Genomic DNA, 21,789 nt, shown 5'->3' on the forward strand with positions numbered 1-21,789 from the left:
TGAAGGTTGCTTTTCTTGTAGCTGTCACCTCAGGTTAGGGTGACCAGATGTCCCAATTTTAAAAGGACAGTCCCGATTTTTGGGTCTTTTTCTTATATAGGATCCTATTACCCCCCCACTCCCGTCCCGATTTTTCACACTTGCTGTCTGGTCACCCTACTTCAGATAGAAGGATTGGTGAGCTTGCAGTGATGATGGCAGATCCTTTTTGTACTATATTGTTAAGGATAAGGTTTCTGTGCATCTATACCCCAAATTCACTCCTAAAGTAGTCTCAGAATTTCACGTTAACCAATCAATTCACTTACTTGTGTTCTTCCTAAAATTGCACCCTTCTGCAAAGGAATGAAGACTCAGTGTTTGGCAGGCCTGGCCTTTTACCCGCAAAGAACAAAGCCAATCAGGAAATCCTTGAGACTATTTGTTGCCATAGCAGAAAGAATTATGGGGCACGCCTTCTCCACTCAGAGAATCTCCAGATAGATCTCTGGCTGCATTACACTTTATCCGCTATCGAATCTTCCTCCGCCCCAACCCCCTTGGGGTAAGAGGTTATTCCACCACACCACAAGCAACAATTATGGCATCACTTCAGAAGGTGCCCCTCCTTGACATCTGTAAAGCAGCCATGTGGGGTTCCAGTCACATGTTTGCGAGACATTTATGCCCTGGTGCAGGACTCCTCTGCTGATGCGTCTTTGGGACAGCGGTACTCCGCTCAGCTCTACCATCTATATCCTCGCATCCCCTCCTACTTAGGTACTGCTTGTCAGTCACCTTCAGTGGAATACAATAGGGACCATCACTCAAAGAAGAAGTGGAGATTCTTCGAGATGTGTGGTCCCTATCTCATTCCACTACCCACCCTCCTTCCCCTCTGCTTCAGATCTTATCTGACTCATGGTAGAGAAGGAACTGGAGAGGCAGACAGTCTGCCCCATCCTTTATCCCATCAGATGGAGGCCTGAGATGAAGCAGGGCACATGCGTGGACCAATGGACACTACTTTCAAATTGTCCAGCTCCGGGCACATGGCGCGCATGTGTAGCCCACTGTGGAATACAGATAGGGACCACACAGCTTGAAGAACCTGCAGTTACAGGTCAGTAGCCTCCCCTTTTGATATCCAACAAGGTATAGCAGACACTTTTTTTTTTTTTTTTTGCACTCAAGAGGCTGTGGAAAATTTTTCAGTGGAGAGGGGATGCATCTGTTCTTACCCTTCCTCTTTTGGGCTGGAACAGAGGCATCTTTACATTTGTGTGAAGGAGATTTGAATTCCCCATTCTTTGACAGCAGCTAGTTATCTTGCCCCAGTATCTGCTGGTTCATCCATCAATGATGGATAATCACCACAGCTGGATGTTTTTGCGGAAGCGATCAGTAGTTAAATAAGTAACAGTGCTCCCATTTAAATTGTCCTCATTAGTCCATGGAGTTAACACACATAGAGATTAATATAGGAGCAGTCTGGTGGGTGAAAACCTGGCTCCACTGAAGTCAGTGACAAAGCTCTTGTTGGGCCAGGATTGTTTCAGGCTGTCAGCAGACTCAGGTTTAGCACTGATACTAAACATACAGGTTTAGTATCAGTGCTAAACCTGAACATTATTTTCATTTTTAAAGTTTTCTTTGCATCCGTAGAGGCTAAGATTCTGGAGAACCATTATGTGGCAGTTTAAGAAATAGGGTTATTTTGTAGCCATTTGAATGGCCACCTACGCATATTATTCAGTGTCCTGCCCATAGGTTATGTTATACCAGTTGCTTGTTAGCACAGTCTGGCCCAGTTTCCCTCTTGGGACTGATACTATCTGTTATGACTGGACCCAACTGCTGTATCCCATGTGCTTCTAAGCTCCCTGCATTTGAGTAGTGACTAGTCACTTTTCCTAGTTATAAATCTTTGAAAAACAATAAAATCCTGAATGCAGCTCCCCAAGTCTGATCTCACCCCCGCCGGGAGTCCTGGGTTTGGTCAGCATCCTTAGGCTGCCCCTCATAGCCTTTTATTTTTCTCTCTGTGTTATGGAGTTCTAGCCTCTTGCTCTGAGAAGCAGCCACCTTGTAAAACTCTGTCCCACTTGGTTACCTTTGTGCTTCCACTGGAGAAGTTCCTGGCTCCAGCCCCACCTCCGTCGGCTTCTATGTAGAGAGTCGAAGTCAAAGGTCCTATGGATAGAAAACCCCTAGTTGTACTAGGGAAGACTCATTCCATGTTGATGGCCCTAGATTGCTTTGTGCTGGTTTCTCAGACTAGTTAGACATGCCACTAGGTGTCAAGCCATCATTCCAAAATGGATGCCTTTTTCACAAAGGAGTTGCAATACCACATGAGGGTCACCACAGGCGCCGGCTTCCTCTGGGCCCCGGGGGTGCTCAAACCCCTGCTCCGGCCAGGCCCCGCTCCCACCCCTTCTCCCAAGCCCCCACCCCTGCCCGCCTCTTCCTGCCCCTCCTCTTCCCACCCAGTTCAGCCGCCTCCGCCAAGCATGCCCTCTCCCCACTCCTCCCCCTCCCCCCAGCATCTCCTGCATGCTGCAAAACAGCTGATTGCGGTGGGTGGGAGGTGCTGTGAGGGAGGGGGAAGAGTTGATTGGCAGAGCTGGGCAGTGGATGGGAGGCAGTGGGAAGGAAGAGGGGGAGCTGGCTGCTGGTGGGTGCTAAGCACCCACTAGTTTTTTTCTGTGGGTGCTCAAGCCCTGGAGCACCCATGGAGTCGGCGCCTATGAGGGTCACACCCCAAAATGAAAGTTACAGTCAAAATGCCATTCACAAAACAAGATGGAGTTCGCAGTTTGACCCAAACATACTGCTCCCACCCCCTCACTCTGTCACACTAGTAATAAAGGTAAATTACATAGGATTTTTTTTAAAAGATATGTGCCATTTCCTTCTCCTTGATGATGTGTTAAGTGTCTGTAAGGATTTTTGTTTTGTTGTTGTTATTGAGAGTCTTAGTTTGAGTAAGTTAGGGAGAGTTTCTAGTTTTGGATGTTGGTTCAAAATAAATGGATTTTTATTAATTAATATTGCAGATGTGCCCAGACTTATGTGCATTTTAAATAAATGGAAAGAAATACAAAAATGATTGCTAGCCTTAAAAAAATACGATTGTATCTTGCAGACTTCAGGATCTTTTGATTGATTACAAGAAGTTTGTAAATGGAATTCCTGCTATTCTGGAACCACTGATGAAACCATTTATGGAGCAAATTGAGGAATCCCTCACTCCAGGCCTGACACAATTATCATGGACTTCTCCAAACATTGACACATGTATGGATCTTTGTTATTTCTATGCAAATCATAGAGTCATAGTGTTTGCAGATGGAAAGACCTATTAGGTCTTTCGGTACGTCCCACTGTCAGTAGAACATGGTTCTCTGCAGTGCACTCTGTAGTTTTTTCCAATCTACTTTTACATGTTGTGAGTGATGGATGGTGTTCATGTTCACAAACTAAAATATTTTACATTTGTTTAATTGTAAATGTGATGACATTTTAGTTATATTTATATGGATTGTGCTAGGTAGGCACAGACGTGAATGGGGTGGTGCTTTGCCTCATAGCTCTGCGGGGACTCGGTCAATGATTGTTCCTCAGGGAAGTACTGTCCCTTCCTGAGCATCCAGGAAAGCAGGGTCAACATGGATAAGGGATGGAGCCATTGCCCGGACTTCTCCCAACCTTCTCTGAGGTGATGTGTGCATACCCAATGTTGCCTGAAGGGAGCTGTCCCTGTTCTTCCTTAAACAGATGAACTGCAACTGTCCCTGACCCTTTTACAGGGCTCAGACGGGATGGAGGAAAACTCATTGCTCAAACACAGCCATGCATCTCTGGAAAGGCCAGTCACACTCTGTGCCATACTATTTACATTAATAGAAAGAGGGATTATTGTTCAAAATAAAGCAGTCAGGGATACAAGCTTGTAGAAAAAATTATTGCTTGTACTATGTGAGTCTTGATTTTGAGAAGAAAATTCTAGTCTTATACAAAAATAGTCAGCAAGAAATTTTAAAAAATATTTTAATTTGCTGACATTACTGTTATTCATACATTGTTATCTGTACAGCATTCAAAGTAAATCTGGGTAGATTGGAATACTAAATAAAAAGATAGGTTTCAGAGTAGCAGCCGTGTTAGTCTGTATCCGCAAAAAGAACAGGAGTACTTGTGGCACCTTAGAGACTAACAAATTTATTAGAGCATAAGCTTTCGTGGACTACAGCCCACTTCTTCGGATGCATATAGGGTGAAACATATATTGAGGAGATATATATACCCACTTCTTCGGATGCATATAGGCTGAAACATATATTGAGGAGATATATATACACACATGTGTATATATATATCTCCTCAATATATGTTTCAGCCTATATGCATCCGAAGAAGTGGGCTGTAGTCCACGAAAGCTTATGCTCTAATAAATTTGTTAGTTTCTAAGGTGCCACAAGTACTCCTGTTCTTTTTGTAAATAAAAAGATGTAGATCCCAAACATCCATATCAATAAATCAGTACAGTTGGGCACCACCCATTATAACATAAATCCAGGTTTTAAAATCCATCGTTGGTAATATAATGCTAATATGATAATAATAATTAATAATAGTAAGGACACACCCTACCATTGCCACAACTACAATGCTCCAGAGTGCAGGTACTGTCACCTTCATTCAGACCCCCCTTCTCCCTCTCCGCACACCCTGTTAGCAGATAGTTTTCCTCCCATCACTGGATGTTTGGAGAGTAGTTTGTGTTGGGAGAAGGTAGTTTGGTAAAGGGTTGTGTGTAGAAGGTAGTTTGGTAAAGGGTGTGATAGGAGTTTAGGATCTCTAGGGGGCAAAGTTCAGGATGAGGTGTGTGTTCTGTGATGTATGGTAGTGGTGGTAGTGTTAAGGCATGTGCCTGTGGGTGAAGGAGAAGAGTGTACATATTATTGCGTGTCTTAACTTTTCATTTCCTTGTTTATGTAGGTTTGTGTCATGTATCTTTTGTAAGTATAGCAACCCTAATGGCTTCCCAATGAATTTTTTGTTTATTAATTTAATGTTTATTTAAACATATGGCAGTTGCATGATTTGGGAGGGGAGTACAAATCTGTAGGGTTTGAAGTACAGCTGTTGAAGGAGAATATTTTGTCCGTAAACCACTTCTATGAAACAGTCACCATTGTAGGTAACAATCTGACAGGAAATTGTAGGTTGTGGTGGAAATTGTATATGTCCAGCCTCATCAGTCAGGCCTGGATGTGCCTGCCCCATCTATCCAGATTACGTGCACAATGTGTGAACTTTAATTTACAATGTGAATAAAAGGTTTTCGTGGAGAGAGGTAAATAGCAGGGTCCCTTATTGACCTGTACTGAAACCTGTGCAGTTCAACATATTCATAAATGAATGTGGCAAAATTTGCAGATGATTCAAAATTAATTGGATAAGTCCAAAGCTGAGTGCGATGAGTTACAAAGGGATTTCACTAAACTGACTGGGCAACAAAATGGCAGATTAAATTCAGTGTTGATAAATGCAAAGTAGTGTACATTGGAAAACATAATCCCAACTATACATACAAAATGCTGGGATCTAAATTAACTGTTACCACTCAAGAAAGAGATCTTGGAGTCATTGTGGATAGTGCTCTGAAAATATGTGCTCAACGTGTGGTGTCAGTTAAAAAAAGCTAGCAGAATGTCAGGAACCATTAGGAAAGGGATAGATAATAAAACAGAAAATACCATAATATCACTATATACATCCATAGAACATTCACACATTCAATACTGAAAACAGTTCTGGTCACCCCACCTCAAAAATATACAGTAGAATTGGAAAAGGTGCAGAGAAGGATAACAAAAATTATTAGGAGTATGGAACAGCTTCCATATGAGGAGAGATTAAAAAGACTGGGACAGTTCAGCTTAGAAGAGATCTGATTAAGGAGGGATATGATAGTGTTCTATAAATCATGACTGGTGTAGAGAAAGTGAATAGTGAAGTGTTATTTACTTCTTCACATAACACAAGAACTAGGGGTCACCTGGTGAAATGAATAGGCAGCAGGTTTAAAGCAAACAAAAGTACTTCTTCGCACAATGCACAGTCGACGTGTAGAACTTGTTGTCATGGGATGTTGTGAAGGCCAAAGTGCAGCTAGGTTAAAAAAAGAATTGGATACTTTCATGCAGGATAGGTCCATCAGTGACTATTATCCAAGATGGTTAGAGACACAACCCCATGCTTTAGGTGTTCCTAAACCTCCAACTAGCCAGAAGCTGGGACTACATGACGGACCGGATCACTCAGAATTCCCTCTGAAGTATCTGGCTATGGCCATTGTCAGAAAACTGGATATTGGGCTAGATCAGGGGTAGGCAACCTATGGCACACGTGCCAAAGGCGGCACGCGAGCTAATTTTCAGTGGCACTCACACTGCCCGGATCCTGGCCACTGGTCCGGGGGGCTCTGCATTTTAATTTAATTTTAAATGAAGCTTCTTAAACATTTTTAAAACCTTATTTACTTTACATACAACAATAGTTTAGTTCTATATTATAGACTTATAGAAAGAGACCTTCTAAAAACGTTAAAATGTATTACTGGCACGTGAAATCTTAAATTACAGTGAATAAATGAATTATTCATTCAATGAAGATTTGGCACACCATTTCTGAAAGGTTGCCGACTCCTGGGCTAGATGAACCACTGGTCTGACCCACTGTGGCTGTTCTTATGTTCTTATTATTATCATCATCATGGCAAATCTCAAAGGGACGTAGCCTCCTTTCAGATCAAGTATTGAACTCTCGCTACATCCTTCAGATGGTCTGGTTGGATGTTCTGTGTATGTCCATCTCTGGCAATCTTACTGCACCACTGAAGTCTTTGGCACCCATGTGATCGCTGACCATTCCTGGGTAAATGAAAACTAAAAATGACTCAAAATTCAAATTTAAAACAAATCCCAACCAGTTTCACCAGATCGATTCAGGATCCATCCCTCTGTCTGTGACGTAGCAGCCTAATTCCCATTTTCAAAAGAGACTTAGGAGCCTTTAGAAGGAATCCTTCAGGTGGGATGTTTCAGGTTGTGTAACTTACATGCATCTGCAGTAATTTAGACTACCTTACACTGATCTGAAGAAAAGCTCTGTGTAAGCTCGAAAGCTTGTCTCTTTCACCAACAGAAGTTGATCCAATAAAACAATGGTGGGCAAACATTTTGGCCTGAGGGCCACATCTGGGTATGGAAATTGTATGGCGGGTCATGAATGCTCATGAAATTGAGGGTTGGGGTGTGGGAGGGGGTGCGGGCTCTGGGGTGGGGCTGGGGATGAGGGGCTTGGGGCGCAGGAGGGTGCTCCAGGCTGGGACCGAGGGGTGCGGAGGGTGGGAGGGGGATCAGGGCTGGGGCAGGGGCATGGGAGGTGGTCAGGGGTACAGGCTCCAGGCAGCGCTTACCTCAAGCAGCTCCTGGAAGCAGCAGCATGTCCCCCCTCCGGCTCCTACACATAGGGGCAGCCAGGGGTCTCCGCGCGCTGCCCCGTCCCCAGTGCTGCCCCTGCAGCTTCCATTGGCCGTGGTTCCAGGCGCGGGCCAAGGGATGTGCTGGCCGCGGCTTCCCACTGCCCCATTGGCCTGGGACGGTGAACCGTGGCCAGTGGGGGCCGCGATTGGCCAAACCTGCCGCGTCAGCAGGTAAATAAACTGGCCCGGCCCGCTAGGGTGCTTACCCTGGCGAGCCGCGTGCCGAACGTTGCCGACCCCTGTAATACATAATGAGTGATCCAAATTCCTAAATGTAAAGGCATTAGGAGGAATTAGTATGTTGCAGTTCTACAATAAGCCAACAGGCTATGCTTGTGGATCATTTTTCAGTTGAGACAGATTGGTATATGGCTTTACTTGTGTTTTTTAAAATGTAAACAACAAGATAACACTAAACAGCAGCATGTTTTGTTTTACAATCTCAGCTCAAAGGATTTTTTGGTACTGGTTAGTACAGTAACGTATTATCATTTATTAAGAAAGATGTTGCAAATATAATTTAAATTAAAATTAAACTTTTTTATTAACTCCCACCTCACTACCCGAAGGATGTTAATCCAGTGACTGCCCTCTTAAAACCTTACAGTTTGAATATTGGGAACATAGTTTTTTACTGATGCTTTCAGATGAAGTGGTCCATGTGGTTCTTTGGGTCAGCTTTCTTTGTGGCAGCTTTTCGGTGTGTCTGTTGAGCTAGTAGTTATAGCAGGGGTATGTGGGTGGCTGCTGCTGGCCTTCCTGTGGCTCTAAGGAACTAGAGATGGGAATTAGAATCTTTCCTAGAAGCGCATGCTTTTCTTGAGTGAGGATGAAATGCTTTCTTTTTGTGCCTAGTTTGGTAGAAGTTAAATGGGTTTTTTCAAAGCATTAATTATCCAGTACATTTTGCACTGGTTCTTATAAAGTGCATCTTTTATTTCAATATTAATTAGATCATTTTAAGTCTTTCTTTCCCATTTCTCAGAGTAAAGAATCTCTTTACTAGAATTCTGCCATCCTGAGCTATTCTTAGGACAATTTTGGACCTCAAAATCAGCAAGCAGGATATGCCACTTTAATAGTACCCCCTGCTAGCCGATTAAAGGCCTCATCCTGCCAACTGCTCATTTTCATTTGTGATGTGCTGAGTGCAGTCAACTCCAGTTGATTTAAATGAGAGTTAAAAGTACTTGTCACTTTCAGGTTTTGTATCTTTACAGAGTGGCAATTGTGAATTGCTCAATATCATCGGGTGCTGCCCTTCAGCATGCCCCCTTGTTGCTCTGCATTCAGTCACCTAGGTGCTGGAACTAGGGGTCCTGGGGTTGCTGCTGCTTGAAGTGATTTCCATCATATACAGGGCTTACAGTTTCAATGGCTCTCAGCGCCCCCAACATACAAATGGTTCCAGCATCCCTGCTCAGTCCTCAGGCTCAGAAGATTCAGCAAGCAGCCTTCCCTTGGTGTCTGCCATGCTCTGAGGAAGGAGGCAGCATATATGCTGGTCCTCTTCCTTACAGCTCATCCCTAGTTGGTAGAGTGAGAGGGGAACCTTGCCCCATCCACTCTGCAGAGTTCCCGATTCTAGATCCTTAAAGAAACAATAAATGACTTGCTCCCAAACACTACTGATTCCTGGGGCATCTCTATCAAACCTTCTTATTTCCTAGGTCTTTGCATACATCAAAATGTCCCCAAATCTTAAAGGGCCATGCCAGGTGATGGGAGTGGGTGGGCTGACCCCAAGACATCACTACCTGTAAGGGGGCTACCTGATTACACTTAGCATCTATATTTCTAGGTACTTATATGGTACTCATCACTTGTGTCTGGGCACCCTACAGACATGAATTAATTTATCCTCATAATACTCCAGAGAGGTAGGGAAAAATCAATATATGCATTTTACAGATGAAGGACTCAGATGCAGAGGTTAGGCAAATTGCTGAAATCTGTAAGAGAGGTAGGAGTTGAACCCGGATCTCAAGAATGTCAGTCCAGTGGATGGGCTCCAAGACCATTCCATACCTCCACCACACACCGATGGGGAAGGAACCACGTTCGGTTTAATAACATCCAATTAAAAATAGAAGTGGGATTCCTAAAACACATCCAGAATATCCCAAAATTGTTCAGATGTGGATCATTACATAGGATTCATCCTAAAGTAGAGCTTGAGAAACAAGGGGCAAAGGGGTTTAGGATTGCTTAGTTTAAATGTATGCTGTGTAGTTAATGGACTGACTCATTTGTCCAATTTTTTCAGTAGTGAAGGTTAACCCTTATCTTGGTTCTGGATTCCAAAATTAATAAGTTAAATTGTTTGGGTTTTTTTTGACAGTCAAAAAAACATAGTTCACTTTTGCTTGTGTACTCAATAACTGTCTGTTAACAAGAGATGTTCATGTTAAATATGATAGTTTTCTTGTTCAGAATTTTCCATTAAAAACATCAGTTTGCGCACTGTTATCACGTGTTAGTAAATCAGATACCCCAGCGATCTTTTTACTTAGAACGGGAAATAATTTTGGCAATTCCAATACCACTGTGTGGATAAACTATGACATTTTAATGATGACCACTGTATGGTTCTGAAGGGACATAGTGCGGTGATTGCACTGAATGTATTTTTATGTGATTTTATTTTTCCTCTTCTTCATAATAAAAAAATACAAAAGACTTATTAAAAAACAAAAATATGTATAGTACTTGGTTGCAAATCAATGGTTTGTGGATAAGAGGATTGGGAAGATGAATGTTTGAAAAAGATTGAAAAGTTAGAGGAAAACTCTACTCCCTGGTCTCTGAGACCATTCTCTGGCATGATTTAGTACTCACAATGCTTGTAGAGGACTCAGATAAATTCAATCTTATATTTGTAAGAAGAAATTCAGTGGCATAATCTACATACTAACTTGCCTTGAGGAATTTTGCCCATAAACTGATTTGAATGATGAAATACTGAATTTCACTGAATAGTTTAGATGGAATATGGAACAGATCTGCTTTTTCCTAAAGTAGGTGTATGTGTGAAGGATGCAATAACTTTTCAATAGTAACATTCCTTTTATTTCTGGTATACTGTTATTGATCCTTTCCATTAGATACTGGCCTCTTTAATATAGTATTTTTATAATACTAAGTATTTCATTATGTCCTTTTCTTGCAAAACAGTTTTATTTAAAGATTCAGATGCACAGAGACCCATTAGGTCTTTGGTTTCAGACTTTTAATTCAGTATGTAATCATTAATTAAGATTCACATTTAGAAAGATGACCCTTTTGTATTCCAACATAATATGATATTTTAAAAAGTGATTTCATGTGCTATATTTTGTAGATTCTCATTTTATTTTCTGTTTGCTTAGTCCTCAAGAAAGTTTATAATTCCCTAGAAGAAGTGGGGTATATAGTCAAAGAAGCTTCTGACACTCTGGAATGCAGAATTGAAAGAATTCTGCAGGATATGTCAGACACTCCTCTTGTAACTCTACCCGAAGATGATCCCATTGAAGTACTGGCTTTCCTGGAAAGGACAGAAAAACTTACTGCTACAGCTGCTGAAACTCTGTCTCAGTAAGTCTACTCATGTGTGGTTTGTAGAGCCCATAATGGTAGGATTTAAAATAGTATGGTTAGCTTTTTAATCCCTATTGAAATAAGACTGCTGGACCAAGCTGAACTCTTATTCTGAACTTTTAACAACAAAATCTATAGGCATCTTAAATGCAACAAAAATAAAGCATTTATATTATTTCTTTCCTGTTTTGCTTGACTGATATTTACTCTCCTTTCCTTTGGTTAGAGAACTTCAGAGCAACCTATTATTTATGCAATGACAAGTAAAGTTGATTCTTAATGTTAACTAACTGATTTAGGACTAGAAGATAGACTCTTCCCCTCTCTAGGTGCTGCATATAATATTTTGCATTTTTACATTATCATGTAATACTTGTTCAGTTGTGTTCCACTGAGACACATCTAAGTGTGCTTTGCATGTCAGAATGATGGAAGGCTGTCTCTCTTCTAGCCTACTATAATGTTTGTATGGTTTGGTCTGTACATCAGGTTAGCTTGCTGTATCATCCTGATAAGCCCATCCTGGGTGAAATGTATGTCTATGATTGCTCACCAAAGCTGGAAAAAAAACCTGATCCTCTTCAAAGAATCCAGGAGATCTAATTGTATTGGATATACTGCAGTCTTCAAAATAGGATGCTGAAAATATCCCAGGATACTTTAACATCCATTGGTTATTTTATAGTACATCCAGGCAGTAGAAGCGAACTGAACAGTTTAGGTGTATTTCCGCATTCACCCTTTAATATAGTGTGTTCTGAAAACCAGAGTGGTAGTAGGCTTTCTTCTCTTTTGGGCATCCCCATTTCTTTTGTGGGTGGTTATATTCTGAAATCCATAACTTTCCTTTGTAGACAAAGCCAGCAAGTGGAACGTTCCATGTATGAATTGATAGACATTCTGAAGCACAGATTGAAACCGGAAGACAAAAGCAATCTGCAGGTAAGATCTAAAATGTAAATAATTACGAAGCATTTCTTAAGCTGCTTATATTTCATTTATGAAATATGAATTATTTGGAGCCTTTTTATTTTGTGTTTGCTGTTTCACTGTGACTTTTCAGGATTCATTTGCCTGTGGACATCTTGATATGAAACAGAAAACACGCTGCCAGGAATGTCTGTCCTGTAGTTACTATAACCTGATGGGGCAGCTTTGTCAGAAAAATACTGACTCTCTAGTCAAATGTAGGTTTTGCATTTTAAACTATACTTACTTTTATTTTTTTAATTATATAACATATTTTTATAATATTTTAAAAATTTCTGAACTTGTGGTCACAACTATAATTTTTCTAAAATGTTCTATTTATATAGGCACCAGGATTTCTTTAGATGCTTTAAGGCGTCGCTTACATGTTCTCAACTCTAAATATCAGATGACCAAGTTCATAAAAGATCAAAGAGTTCCGTTATTCAAAGCTGAAATTCAATTGGCCATTCCAAATGTTGTCTTGAGGCCAAGTCTTGATGATATTCAGGTAACATCAACAAAAATAAATGCACATCACAATTTACAAGTTATGTAAATACGTTGTTTTTTAAAATAAGGTGTGTCTATTTAACCTCAGATAAGAATAGAACTGAGGAAAAATAGGACAAAATTAAAAAAAAAAATCAGTGGTACACAAGATGGTATCTTGAGACATTAGAAAACTGAAGCCATCAATCAAGCTGTTATACTGTCCAATAAAAACAATAATTCTACTGGAAACTTAACACCTCTCATCTATAATCCTCTACTTTAAAAAGGAAAACTTTTCAAAGAGGGTGTACAAACCAAAGAAGTTGAATTCAAAGCAATCAGTAAAAACTCAGGCTGCGCCCATTACTTACAACTCCTGAAGAATATTCAATGACCATATAAGTGTGAAATAACAGCTATATATCAGTTGCCACACAATGAGGCTCTGATTTAGTGAAGCACTTAAGAACGTTCTTAGGTTTAAGCATATGAGTAATCCCATTTTATTTCAGCAAAACACTTAAGCACATGCTTAAAATCAACTGCTACGTGAATCACTTTACACTGATTCCAAAAGCAATTGGTTATAACGTGACTGGCAGCCTAGCAACATTTTGATCTGCCACTCCCTAAATCAATCTTAGAATTCTCAGTCAGATTTAATTTGCAGCCTGTGTGGTCTGGGAACAAGAAGTCAGATAATAAAAAGTAAATTTAAATACTGTAGATAGAAAGGGTTGTATGATGCCATCATTTGTACAGCTACAAATGTATGTAACTAGACTAAATAAATGTATAAAGGGACTCTATGATGGTTGTGAAATAAGATTAAATTAATTCTGTTAACTGCCTCTGTTTATTCCTCTTTAAACAGGGTATAATAATTAAACCACAATGTGCTATGAGGTATAATTAATGTTTATAAAGCTCTTTAAAATCCTTGGATGAAGGGCATGTAGAAGTGTAGGGATTATTAGTATGTGGTTTAATCCATGTTTAAGTTAGATGATTTTTTTAAACAGGTTTAACTTTGTGCTGTTGTGGATAGGACATTATGGAACACCCCTTTCCTTTCTCAAAGTATATGAATTATTTGGGGGGCCCTATAATATATCACTTATTAGAATATAGCATTGCTAAGTGGAAGAATGTAAAGATGAGAGGTTTTTCAACTTTGCTATTAATCAGGCTGTTTTTTTTTTAGTGAGGACTGATCTTTATGTTTGTTTAAGGTGAATGTTTTACTCTTTTCAGAATGCGGTAAACAAAGCAGTAAATATCATATTATCGATGGCCAGAGATATCCCACTGTGGAAGTTTGCTCATTTACATCATAGACAGCAGCAGGTAGAGTACTTTTTAAAATTTAAATTGCTTAGAATGTTAAAAAAGAATGGTTAGAGAAACTAAATACTTAGGGTTTACACTTCTAAATTTCCTAGGAAAGGTTATGTTTACATTAATTTTTTCACTGTAGTTTTGGATTTTTTCTGGTGAGGTAGATTGTACAATTTACTGAAAACATATATATATATATATTTATGTCATATCTTTACATTAAACCGTCAGTTAAGTAGAAGACATATTCATTATTAGTATGTTTATTGAAAATGTTTTCCATATTAAAAAGAGCACTAGCTTACACAAAGAGATTTTTACAAATAATGTTAGAGTGTTAGTGCTATTACAGACTGTAGGAGAAAACTAACATCATCTGTGTTTTATTATGCAGCTAATTATGCATAATAAAACACTATTGATCTTCCCAGAGAAAAACAGTATTAAGATGGTGTTAAGCTGGAGAATACATACAATCAGTAATGTAAGAGTAAAAAACATCACATGGATGTTGTAGTTGCCCTAAAACAAGCACTAAAAACACAGGACAGTCATAGTCAAGGTTAAACTTAAACCAACGCCAGACTTGTAAGCAGGGCCGGCTCCAGCTTTTTTGCCGCTCTAAGCGGCGGGAAAAAAAAAAAAAAAGATAAAGATTGGCGGCACTTCGGCGGCAGCTCTACCGCGCCACTTCATTCTTCGGCGGCAATTCGGTGGCCGGTCCTTCCCTGTGAGAGGGACCGAGGGACCCGCCACTGAATTGCCGCCGAAGACTGAAACATGCCGCCCCTTTCCATTGGCCGCCCCAAGCATCTGCTTCCTGTGCTGGTGCCTGGAGCCGGCCCTACTTGTAAGGGTATGGAAATGCACAGTTAAGGCACTCAAACAACCTTAAAATTCTGCTTTGTAGTGATGCTATGCAATAAGCATAAAGTTATCGTTAATGCATTTTAGTGATGGTAGTACCAGATTAAATTAAACGGATGTTTTAAAGACACTTTCTTTTTTCCATCTAGTTTTTGTCTTCATAGAGAAGTGTGCAGATCTCCCACTGTAGGAATAGTTGGTTCAGCACCTGGCTCTTAAAGGGAGGTGGGGAGCAAATAGGAAAATAAGTGGACCCTTGAAGCTTCGAAAGGAGCTTCAATGGGTTCCCAGAGAAAAGAGGAAGGGAGGAGGGAAATGAGGGAACCAAAAGGACATACGAATACCCAGTTTATCCAATAAAAATATTAATCATTGTGAGCAACCTCCCTTGGGCTGGTGGATCCTAGTCTTGTCATGCAGGTGACATGTCTGCACTCTAGGGGCAGAGTTATAATTACTAGCCGGGCCTGCCAGATTACCATGGAGTGGCAATAGCTTTGGCTTAAAGAAGAAGAATATTGTATTTCTATGTAGCCCTCAGATGTAGCGGTTTTAAAAAGTTAGATGGAGGAGCATACTGTCTGGACTGGTCCTACCTGGATCAGACACAGAAACTCCATGGCACATTTTTGGTTTGCAACCCTGTATATAACAGGGACAGGGAAAGCAGGCTTCAGATAAGTTGATTCAGGAAACATGGACAATTTTCAAAGGCATGCTTCTTTCAAACCTAATGCTCAATGTGTGTCAGAAATGAGTCTGAACACTTGAGTTGAACAATGAGTCCAACAGGTCACAGGGACGCTAACCCATGCATGCCTGTGACAAGGTAAAGACTCAGTCAGCATAACAGGATGCTGTCCCCTAGGCCAATACGAAGATGCCCCTCCTATGACTTCTTCTTTTATACATTAGTACAAACAAGTTACGTATTACACTCCAGATGTTGTTAGTTACCACCCTTATACCTTGTACCTACTAGTTTGAACAAAAACATCCTTATCCATTATCCTGTCATTCCCTCCTTATCTTTAGGAGGGGTCGGTGTGTTCTTGTACCATCTCTTAGGAATGTGTTAACATAGTTACTTGAGAGATGTGTGGTTTTGCGCCATCCTCTCCAGTCAGGAATGTGCTTATTTGATGTTAGCTTATACCTAGCATGTTACTGTTGTGTCAGCACCAGTTCTACTTTGGTTCACAGCCTTTGGTTCACACTGTTAGTTATGCCTAGGGCTCCAGCAAGGTCTGCAGACAGAAGACATTTCTCCACTGGACAGTGGAAATCATGTCCTTTCTAGCCATAGTTAATACATACAGTAGGGTGTGTGTGTGTGTGTGTGTGTGTTTTTTTTAAATACTGGTGCTACTACTGGAATATCTAGGAGTGTGGGGCATGCAGTGCCATGCCCCAGCTGTCTCAGGTTGAAAGTCAAAGGAAAAACTGTATCTGATTGAGGGTTGTCCAAATAAATTCTCTATCGCTATGACCATCAAAGAGGGGAAGGAGCTGGCTCTAATTCCAGGAAAGGGAAAGAGAAAATGCTTCATTTCCAAGCTGGTTCTCTGAAAAGTGGCTTTGTAAAAATGGTTCCTTTTTATTCAGCAGATCTGTTCCCTGTTTGTAGTGTGACAAAGTTCCTCCTCTATCTTGGTGGGTCCTGCGCTTATTGGCGGATTTTCTTGCCTCAGAGATTCACCATGTGGGTTGGGAAACAGCCCAGAGACCTTCCCCTCTGGAAGAACCCACAGTCCAGGTCAATTGGGAGGTTTGGGGGGAACCCGGGCCCACCCTCTACTCTGGGTTCCAGCCCAGGGCCCTGTGGACTGCAGCTATCTATAGTGCCTCCTGTAACAGCTGCATGACAGCTACAACTCCCTGGGCTACTTCCCCATGGGCTCCTCCAAACACCTTCCTTATTCTCACCACAGGACCTTCCGCCTGGTATCTGATAATGCTTGTGCTCCTCAGTCCTCCAGCAGCACACCCTCACCCTCACCCTCTGAGCTCCTTGTGCCTCTTGCTCCAAGCTCCTCACACTCTCGCACAACAAACTGAAGTGAGCTCCTTTTAAAACCCAGGTGCCCTGATTAGCCTGCCTTAACTGATTCTAGCAGCTTCTTCTTATTTGGCTACCGGTTGTCCTAATTAGCCTGCCTGCCTTAACTGGTTCTAGCAGGTTCCTGATTACTCTAGTGCAGCCCCTTCTCTGGTCACTCAGGGAACAGAAAACTACTCATCCAGTGACCAGTATATTTGCCCTCTACCAGTCTCCTGTACCCCACTGGTCTGGGTCTGTCACATATCCCTCCCCCTGCTCAACACCAAGGGGTTGGGCAGCTTGGGACGCCAGACAATGCACACGTGACAAGCCATCGGCGTTGTATGACGGCTCCCTGCTCTGTGTTGCACACGGAACTGGAAAGGTTGGAGGGATAAGAACCATCTGGTCACCCTTGTGTTCTTCTCCTTGTTCCGCTGCATCCATTGAAGAGGGGCATGGTCGGTCACGAGGACAAATCTGCGCCCGAGCAGGTAGTAGCGCAATGTTTCCATGGCCCATTTTACAGCGAGGCATTCTCTCTCCACCACTGCATATTTTTGTTCCCTTGGAAGGCGTTTCCGACTGAGGTATAGAATTGGGCGTTCCTCCTCCCTGACCATCTGTGATAGAACGGCCCCCAATCCTACTTCCAATGCATCCGTCTGCAGGATAAAATCCTTGGTGAAATCAGAGGCTATCAGTATGGGGTTACTGCAGAGGGCAGTCCGTAGGTCTGTGAATGCTTCCTCTGCTGCGTCAGACCATCTCACCAGATCAGGTCCACAGGCTTTCACTAGGTCTGTCAGGGGGCTTGCCCTTGTGGCAAAGTGGGGGATAAATCGTCGGTAATACCCCACCACACCTAGGAACGCCCGGACTTGTTTCTTGCGACTTGGTCGGGGCCAATTTTGAATGGCCTCTAACTTGTTCACTTGGGGTTTTACCAAACCTTTACCCACAATGTAGCCAAGATATTTGGCCTCTGTAAACCCTACAGCGCACTTGGCAGGGTTTGCTGTAAGGCCAGCTGGCCTGAAGGTATCAAGGACTGCCTCCACCTTCTCCAGGTGGGTTTCCCAGTCTGGGATATGAATGACCACATCGTCCAAGTAGGCAGCAGCATAACTGTTTTGTGGGCGTAATAGCTTGTCCATGAGGCGCTGGAAGGTAGCTGGGGCCCCATGTATCCAAAAGGGAGGACAGTATATTGAAAAAGACCCTCTGGTGTAGAGAACGCAGTCTTTTCCTTTACGTCTTCTGCAAGGGGAATCTGCCAGTACTCCTTTGTCAAGTCTAGGGTAGTCAAGTACCGGGCATTACCCAGACGGTCCACTAGCTCATCTATGTGAGGTATGGGGTACGCGTTGAACTGGGATACTTCGTTTAGTCGCCGGAAGTCGTTTCAAAATCTTGTGGTGCCATCAGGTTTGGGCACCAGCACGATTGGGCTGGACCACTGACTGTGGGATTCTTCGATGATCCCCAATGCCAGCATTTTTTTTACTTCTGCTTTTATTTCCTCCCTTTTTGCCGCTGGCACCCGATAGGGCCTCATTGTTACTCTGGCCCCAGGGTTCGTGATGATGTGGTGATATGTCTCAGTTGTTCGACCCGGTTTTGTCGAGAACACATCTTGGTTCTGGAAGATCATCTCAGACACCTCATTCTTCTGGTCTGGTGTTAAATCGGGAGACACTCTCACCTCTTTGGAAGGATTGTTTTCCTCGGTTAGGTCTTTTTGGACCGTTGTGCATGCCTCTTGTGCATGCCAGGGTTTCAGAAGGTTAATGTGATAAATCTGTTCTTGTTTTCTGTGTCCTGGCTGCCGCACCTTATAGGTTACTTCTCCCACGGGTTCAACCACCTCAGAGGGCCCCTGCCATTGGGCCAGAAGCTTGCTTTCTGCCGTGGGTACCAACACCATAACCCGATCCCCTGGTTGGAACTGTCGCACTTTTGCCTGGCGATTGTAATGGGTTCACTAGGCCTCCTGTGCCTTCTCCAAATGTTCCCGTACAATAGGGATAACACGGGCTATCCGGTCTCGAATCTGCATTACATGCTCTATTATATTTCTCCCCTCATTGGGTTCCTCTTCCCAGATCTCTTTGGCGATATCTAGTATGCCACGGGGGTGACGCCTGTATAATAACTCAAAGGGGGAAAACCCAGTTGAGGCCTGAGGTACCTCCCGGATAGCGAACATAAGGTAGGGTGTCCCAATCCTTCCCGTCCCGACTTACCACCTTCCTTATCATAGCCTTGAGGGTTCGATTAAACCTTTCTACCAACCCATCAGTCTGCGGATGGTAGACCGAAGTTCTCAGGGTATGTATATGGAGCAGCATACAGAGGTCCTTCATTAGTTTCGACATAAATGGGGTTCCTTGGTCAGTTAATATCTCCTTTGGTAGCCCTATTCGGGCAAAGATCCCCACCAGCTCTTTGGCTATAGTTTTAGAGGCCGTGTTCCGCAGAGGGACGGCTTCTGGGTAGCGAGTAGCATAGTCCAAAACAACAAGTATATATTGGTGGCCCCGAGCAGTCTTCTCCAGGGGTCCCACTAGGTCCATGGCTATTCGCTCGAAGGGGACCTCTATGATGGGAAGGGGTACTAAAGGTGCCCTCAAGTGGGGACGGGGACTGTGCAGCTGACACTCTGGGCAGGAGGCACAGTACCTCCGCACTTCTTCATGTACTCTGGGCCAGAAGAACCGTCGTAGGACTCGTGCCAGGGTCTTCTCTACCCCCAAATGCCCCCCCAAAAGATGACTATGAGCAAGACTTAATACAGCGTTCTGGTGTTTTTGAGGTACTAGGATCTGTACCTAGTTTGAGGTACCTTCTGCCCCTGTACTGGTGCAACCCGGTATAAGAAATCCTTCTTCATTATGAAGTAGGGTCCTGGTCCCTGGATTTTCCCTTCCACGGGGACCCCATCTATTTCAGTCACCTCCTTCCTAATGTTGTCATACCTTGGGTCTTCTGCCTGGTCCCGTCCAAAATTTCCTCTCCCGGGGCTAATCTGCCCAAGATCTAGGGGCCCAGTCTCTGTTGCCTCTACTGGTTCAGAAGCATTAGGGTGGGGGGGCAGACTCAGGTGCGTCTCCCTCCTGCGTGGCCTCCTTTTCAGCTGCGCAGGTCCGCCTACCTACAAGAGCGACCCTCTGGCTTTTGGTCAGTATTCGGGTTCCCAAGGCCTTAGCTGCCCTTCTTTCCCTTTTTGTCTTTCTGCCCTGTCTGGGAGTGGAGAACAAATCTGCCCTGTCTGGGAGTGGAGAACAAATCTTTCAGAGAAGATTGGGGGTTGACAATCTGCGGTGGATGCCTCACCAATTTTTGGGTCCCCATCTTTCTCCAATCTCCCTACTGGGAGTAAGTTTCCAAAGCCTGGGAAGTCCCTCCCTACGAGCACCGGGTATGGGAGTTTAGGGACTACACCTGCTGATACCTCAGCAGTGTTCCCTTGGATCTCGATTTTTACTGGGATGGTGGGGTAGTAGCTAACTGTCCCATGGACACATGTTGTCCCTGTACGTTTAGCCTGTAGCAGCTGACTACGCTTCACGAGCTTCCCTGAGATAAGCAATATAGCACTCCCCGAATCAACCAGTGCCGTGGTCCCTACCCCATTTAGTTTCACTGGTCTGGTATACATATGTGGGGTTAGTGAGACCCCCACAAGGTGGATTAGGGAGCATGGGTCTGCCCAGTTCCCCACGTAACACTGCATAGGCTCCTCAGCATTGGGACACTGCAGCTATGTGTCCCCACTCCCCGCAGGCATAACATCTGTATGGAGCCCTAGGCGTTCCCCGGTCTCTTGGTTTGGGCAGTCTAACATCACCATCCTCTTCTCCCTCAGTGCTCCGACTCTTTGTGGCCTCTGATGGGCCTTTGGTTTCTCTCTTTTTCCACCTGGGCCCTCCTGGTGGCCCAATCACCCGAACTTTAGGGCTTGGTGCTGCTAGTTTAACCTGGGGTGCCTCTTCCTTAACTGGTCGGGTCAGCTCCCTCGCTGTCCTTCGCCTCTCTACCAGGGCAACAACCTCGTCATAGGTGGCGGGTTCGTTCTGGCTTACCCAGGCACGAAGGTCTGGTGGTAGTCCCCTCATGTACTGGTCGATGACCAGAACTGCTAGTATCTCTTCCGGGCTCCGGGACTCTGTTTGCAACAACTTTTGTGCGAGATGGATGAGGTCATACAATTGGGACCGCGGGGTTTTGTCTTCCTGGTACCTCCAACCGTGTTACTGCTGGGCCCACACTGCTGTCGTTACCCCAGATTTGGCCAGGATCTCTGCTTTCAGCTGGGGATAGTCTGCCGCAGCCTCTTCAGGCAGATCATGGTAGGCCTTCTGGGCCTCCCCACACAGGAATGGGGCAAGGATGCCAGACCACTGATCTCGAGGCCAGGCCTCCCATAGGGCTGTCCTCTCAAAGGCCAGAAGATATGCCTCTACATCATCCTCCCGTGTCATTTTCTACAGCCAATGTCTGGCCCGTATGAGCCGCGTCCCATCATGGCCGCTATTCAGCTTTGTAAGGGACTTTACCTGGTTTACCAGTTCCCGCAACATAGCTCGGTCTGGAGCAGCCTGGTCCATCAGCAGGCGATTAGTCTCTTGCTGCAGCCGCACTGCCTCCTGTTGGGCGGCTGCCTGGACATGAGTAGCCTCCTGCTGGGCCGCCGTAGCTTGTATCAGTGCCCGCACTACGTCATCCATGGTGGTGAAAAAAAATAAACCCTCTCCCTTTTTTGTTGTTGTTGTTTTTGTTTTGTTTTTTTAAATTACCCTCCTTCTTCCGCTGTCCTGTGCACCCCAAGATCCCACCGCTGACACCAATGTGAGAAAGTTCCTCCTCTGTCTTGGTGGGTCCTGCGCTTATTGGCGGATTTTCTTCCTCAGATTCACCTTGTGGGTTGGGGAACAGCCCAGAGACCTTCCCCTCTGGAAGAAAC

At 43.6% G+C, this 21,789-nt stretch overlaps 1 protein-coding gene across 1 annotated transcript in view; it reads left to right on the forward strand.

Annotated features, from left to right (window-relative positions):
• LOC101939103 (dynein axonemal heavy chain 5-like) overlaps positions 1-21,789 on the forward strand; it is a 278,668-nt gene that overhangs the window by 59,765 nt on the left and 197,114 nt on the right. Inside the window, exons 21-26 of the mRNA XM_008169357.4 lie at positions 3,128-3,279; positions 10,903-11,110; positions 11,968-12,055; positions 12,177-12,300; positions 12,430-12,593; positions 13,832-13,924. Of these exons, the coding sequence (XP_008167579.2) occupies positions 3,128-3,279; positions 10,903-11,110; positions 11,968-12,055; positions 12,177-12,300; positions 12,430-12,593; positions 13,832-13,924 (829 nt within the window). The remainder of the gene's footprint in view (positions 1-3,127; positions 3,280-10,902; positions 11,111-11,967; positions 12,056-12,176; positions 12,301-12,429; positions 12,594-13,831; positions 13,925-21,789) is intronic.

This window comes from Chrysemys picta, chromosome 2 (genome assembly GCF_011386835.1).
Source record: "Chrysemys picta bellii isolate R12L10 chromosome 2, ASM1138683v2, whole genome shotgun sequence".
NCBI lineage: Eukaryota > Metazoa > Chordata > Testudines > Emydidae > Chrysemys > Chrysemys picta.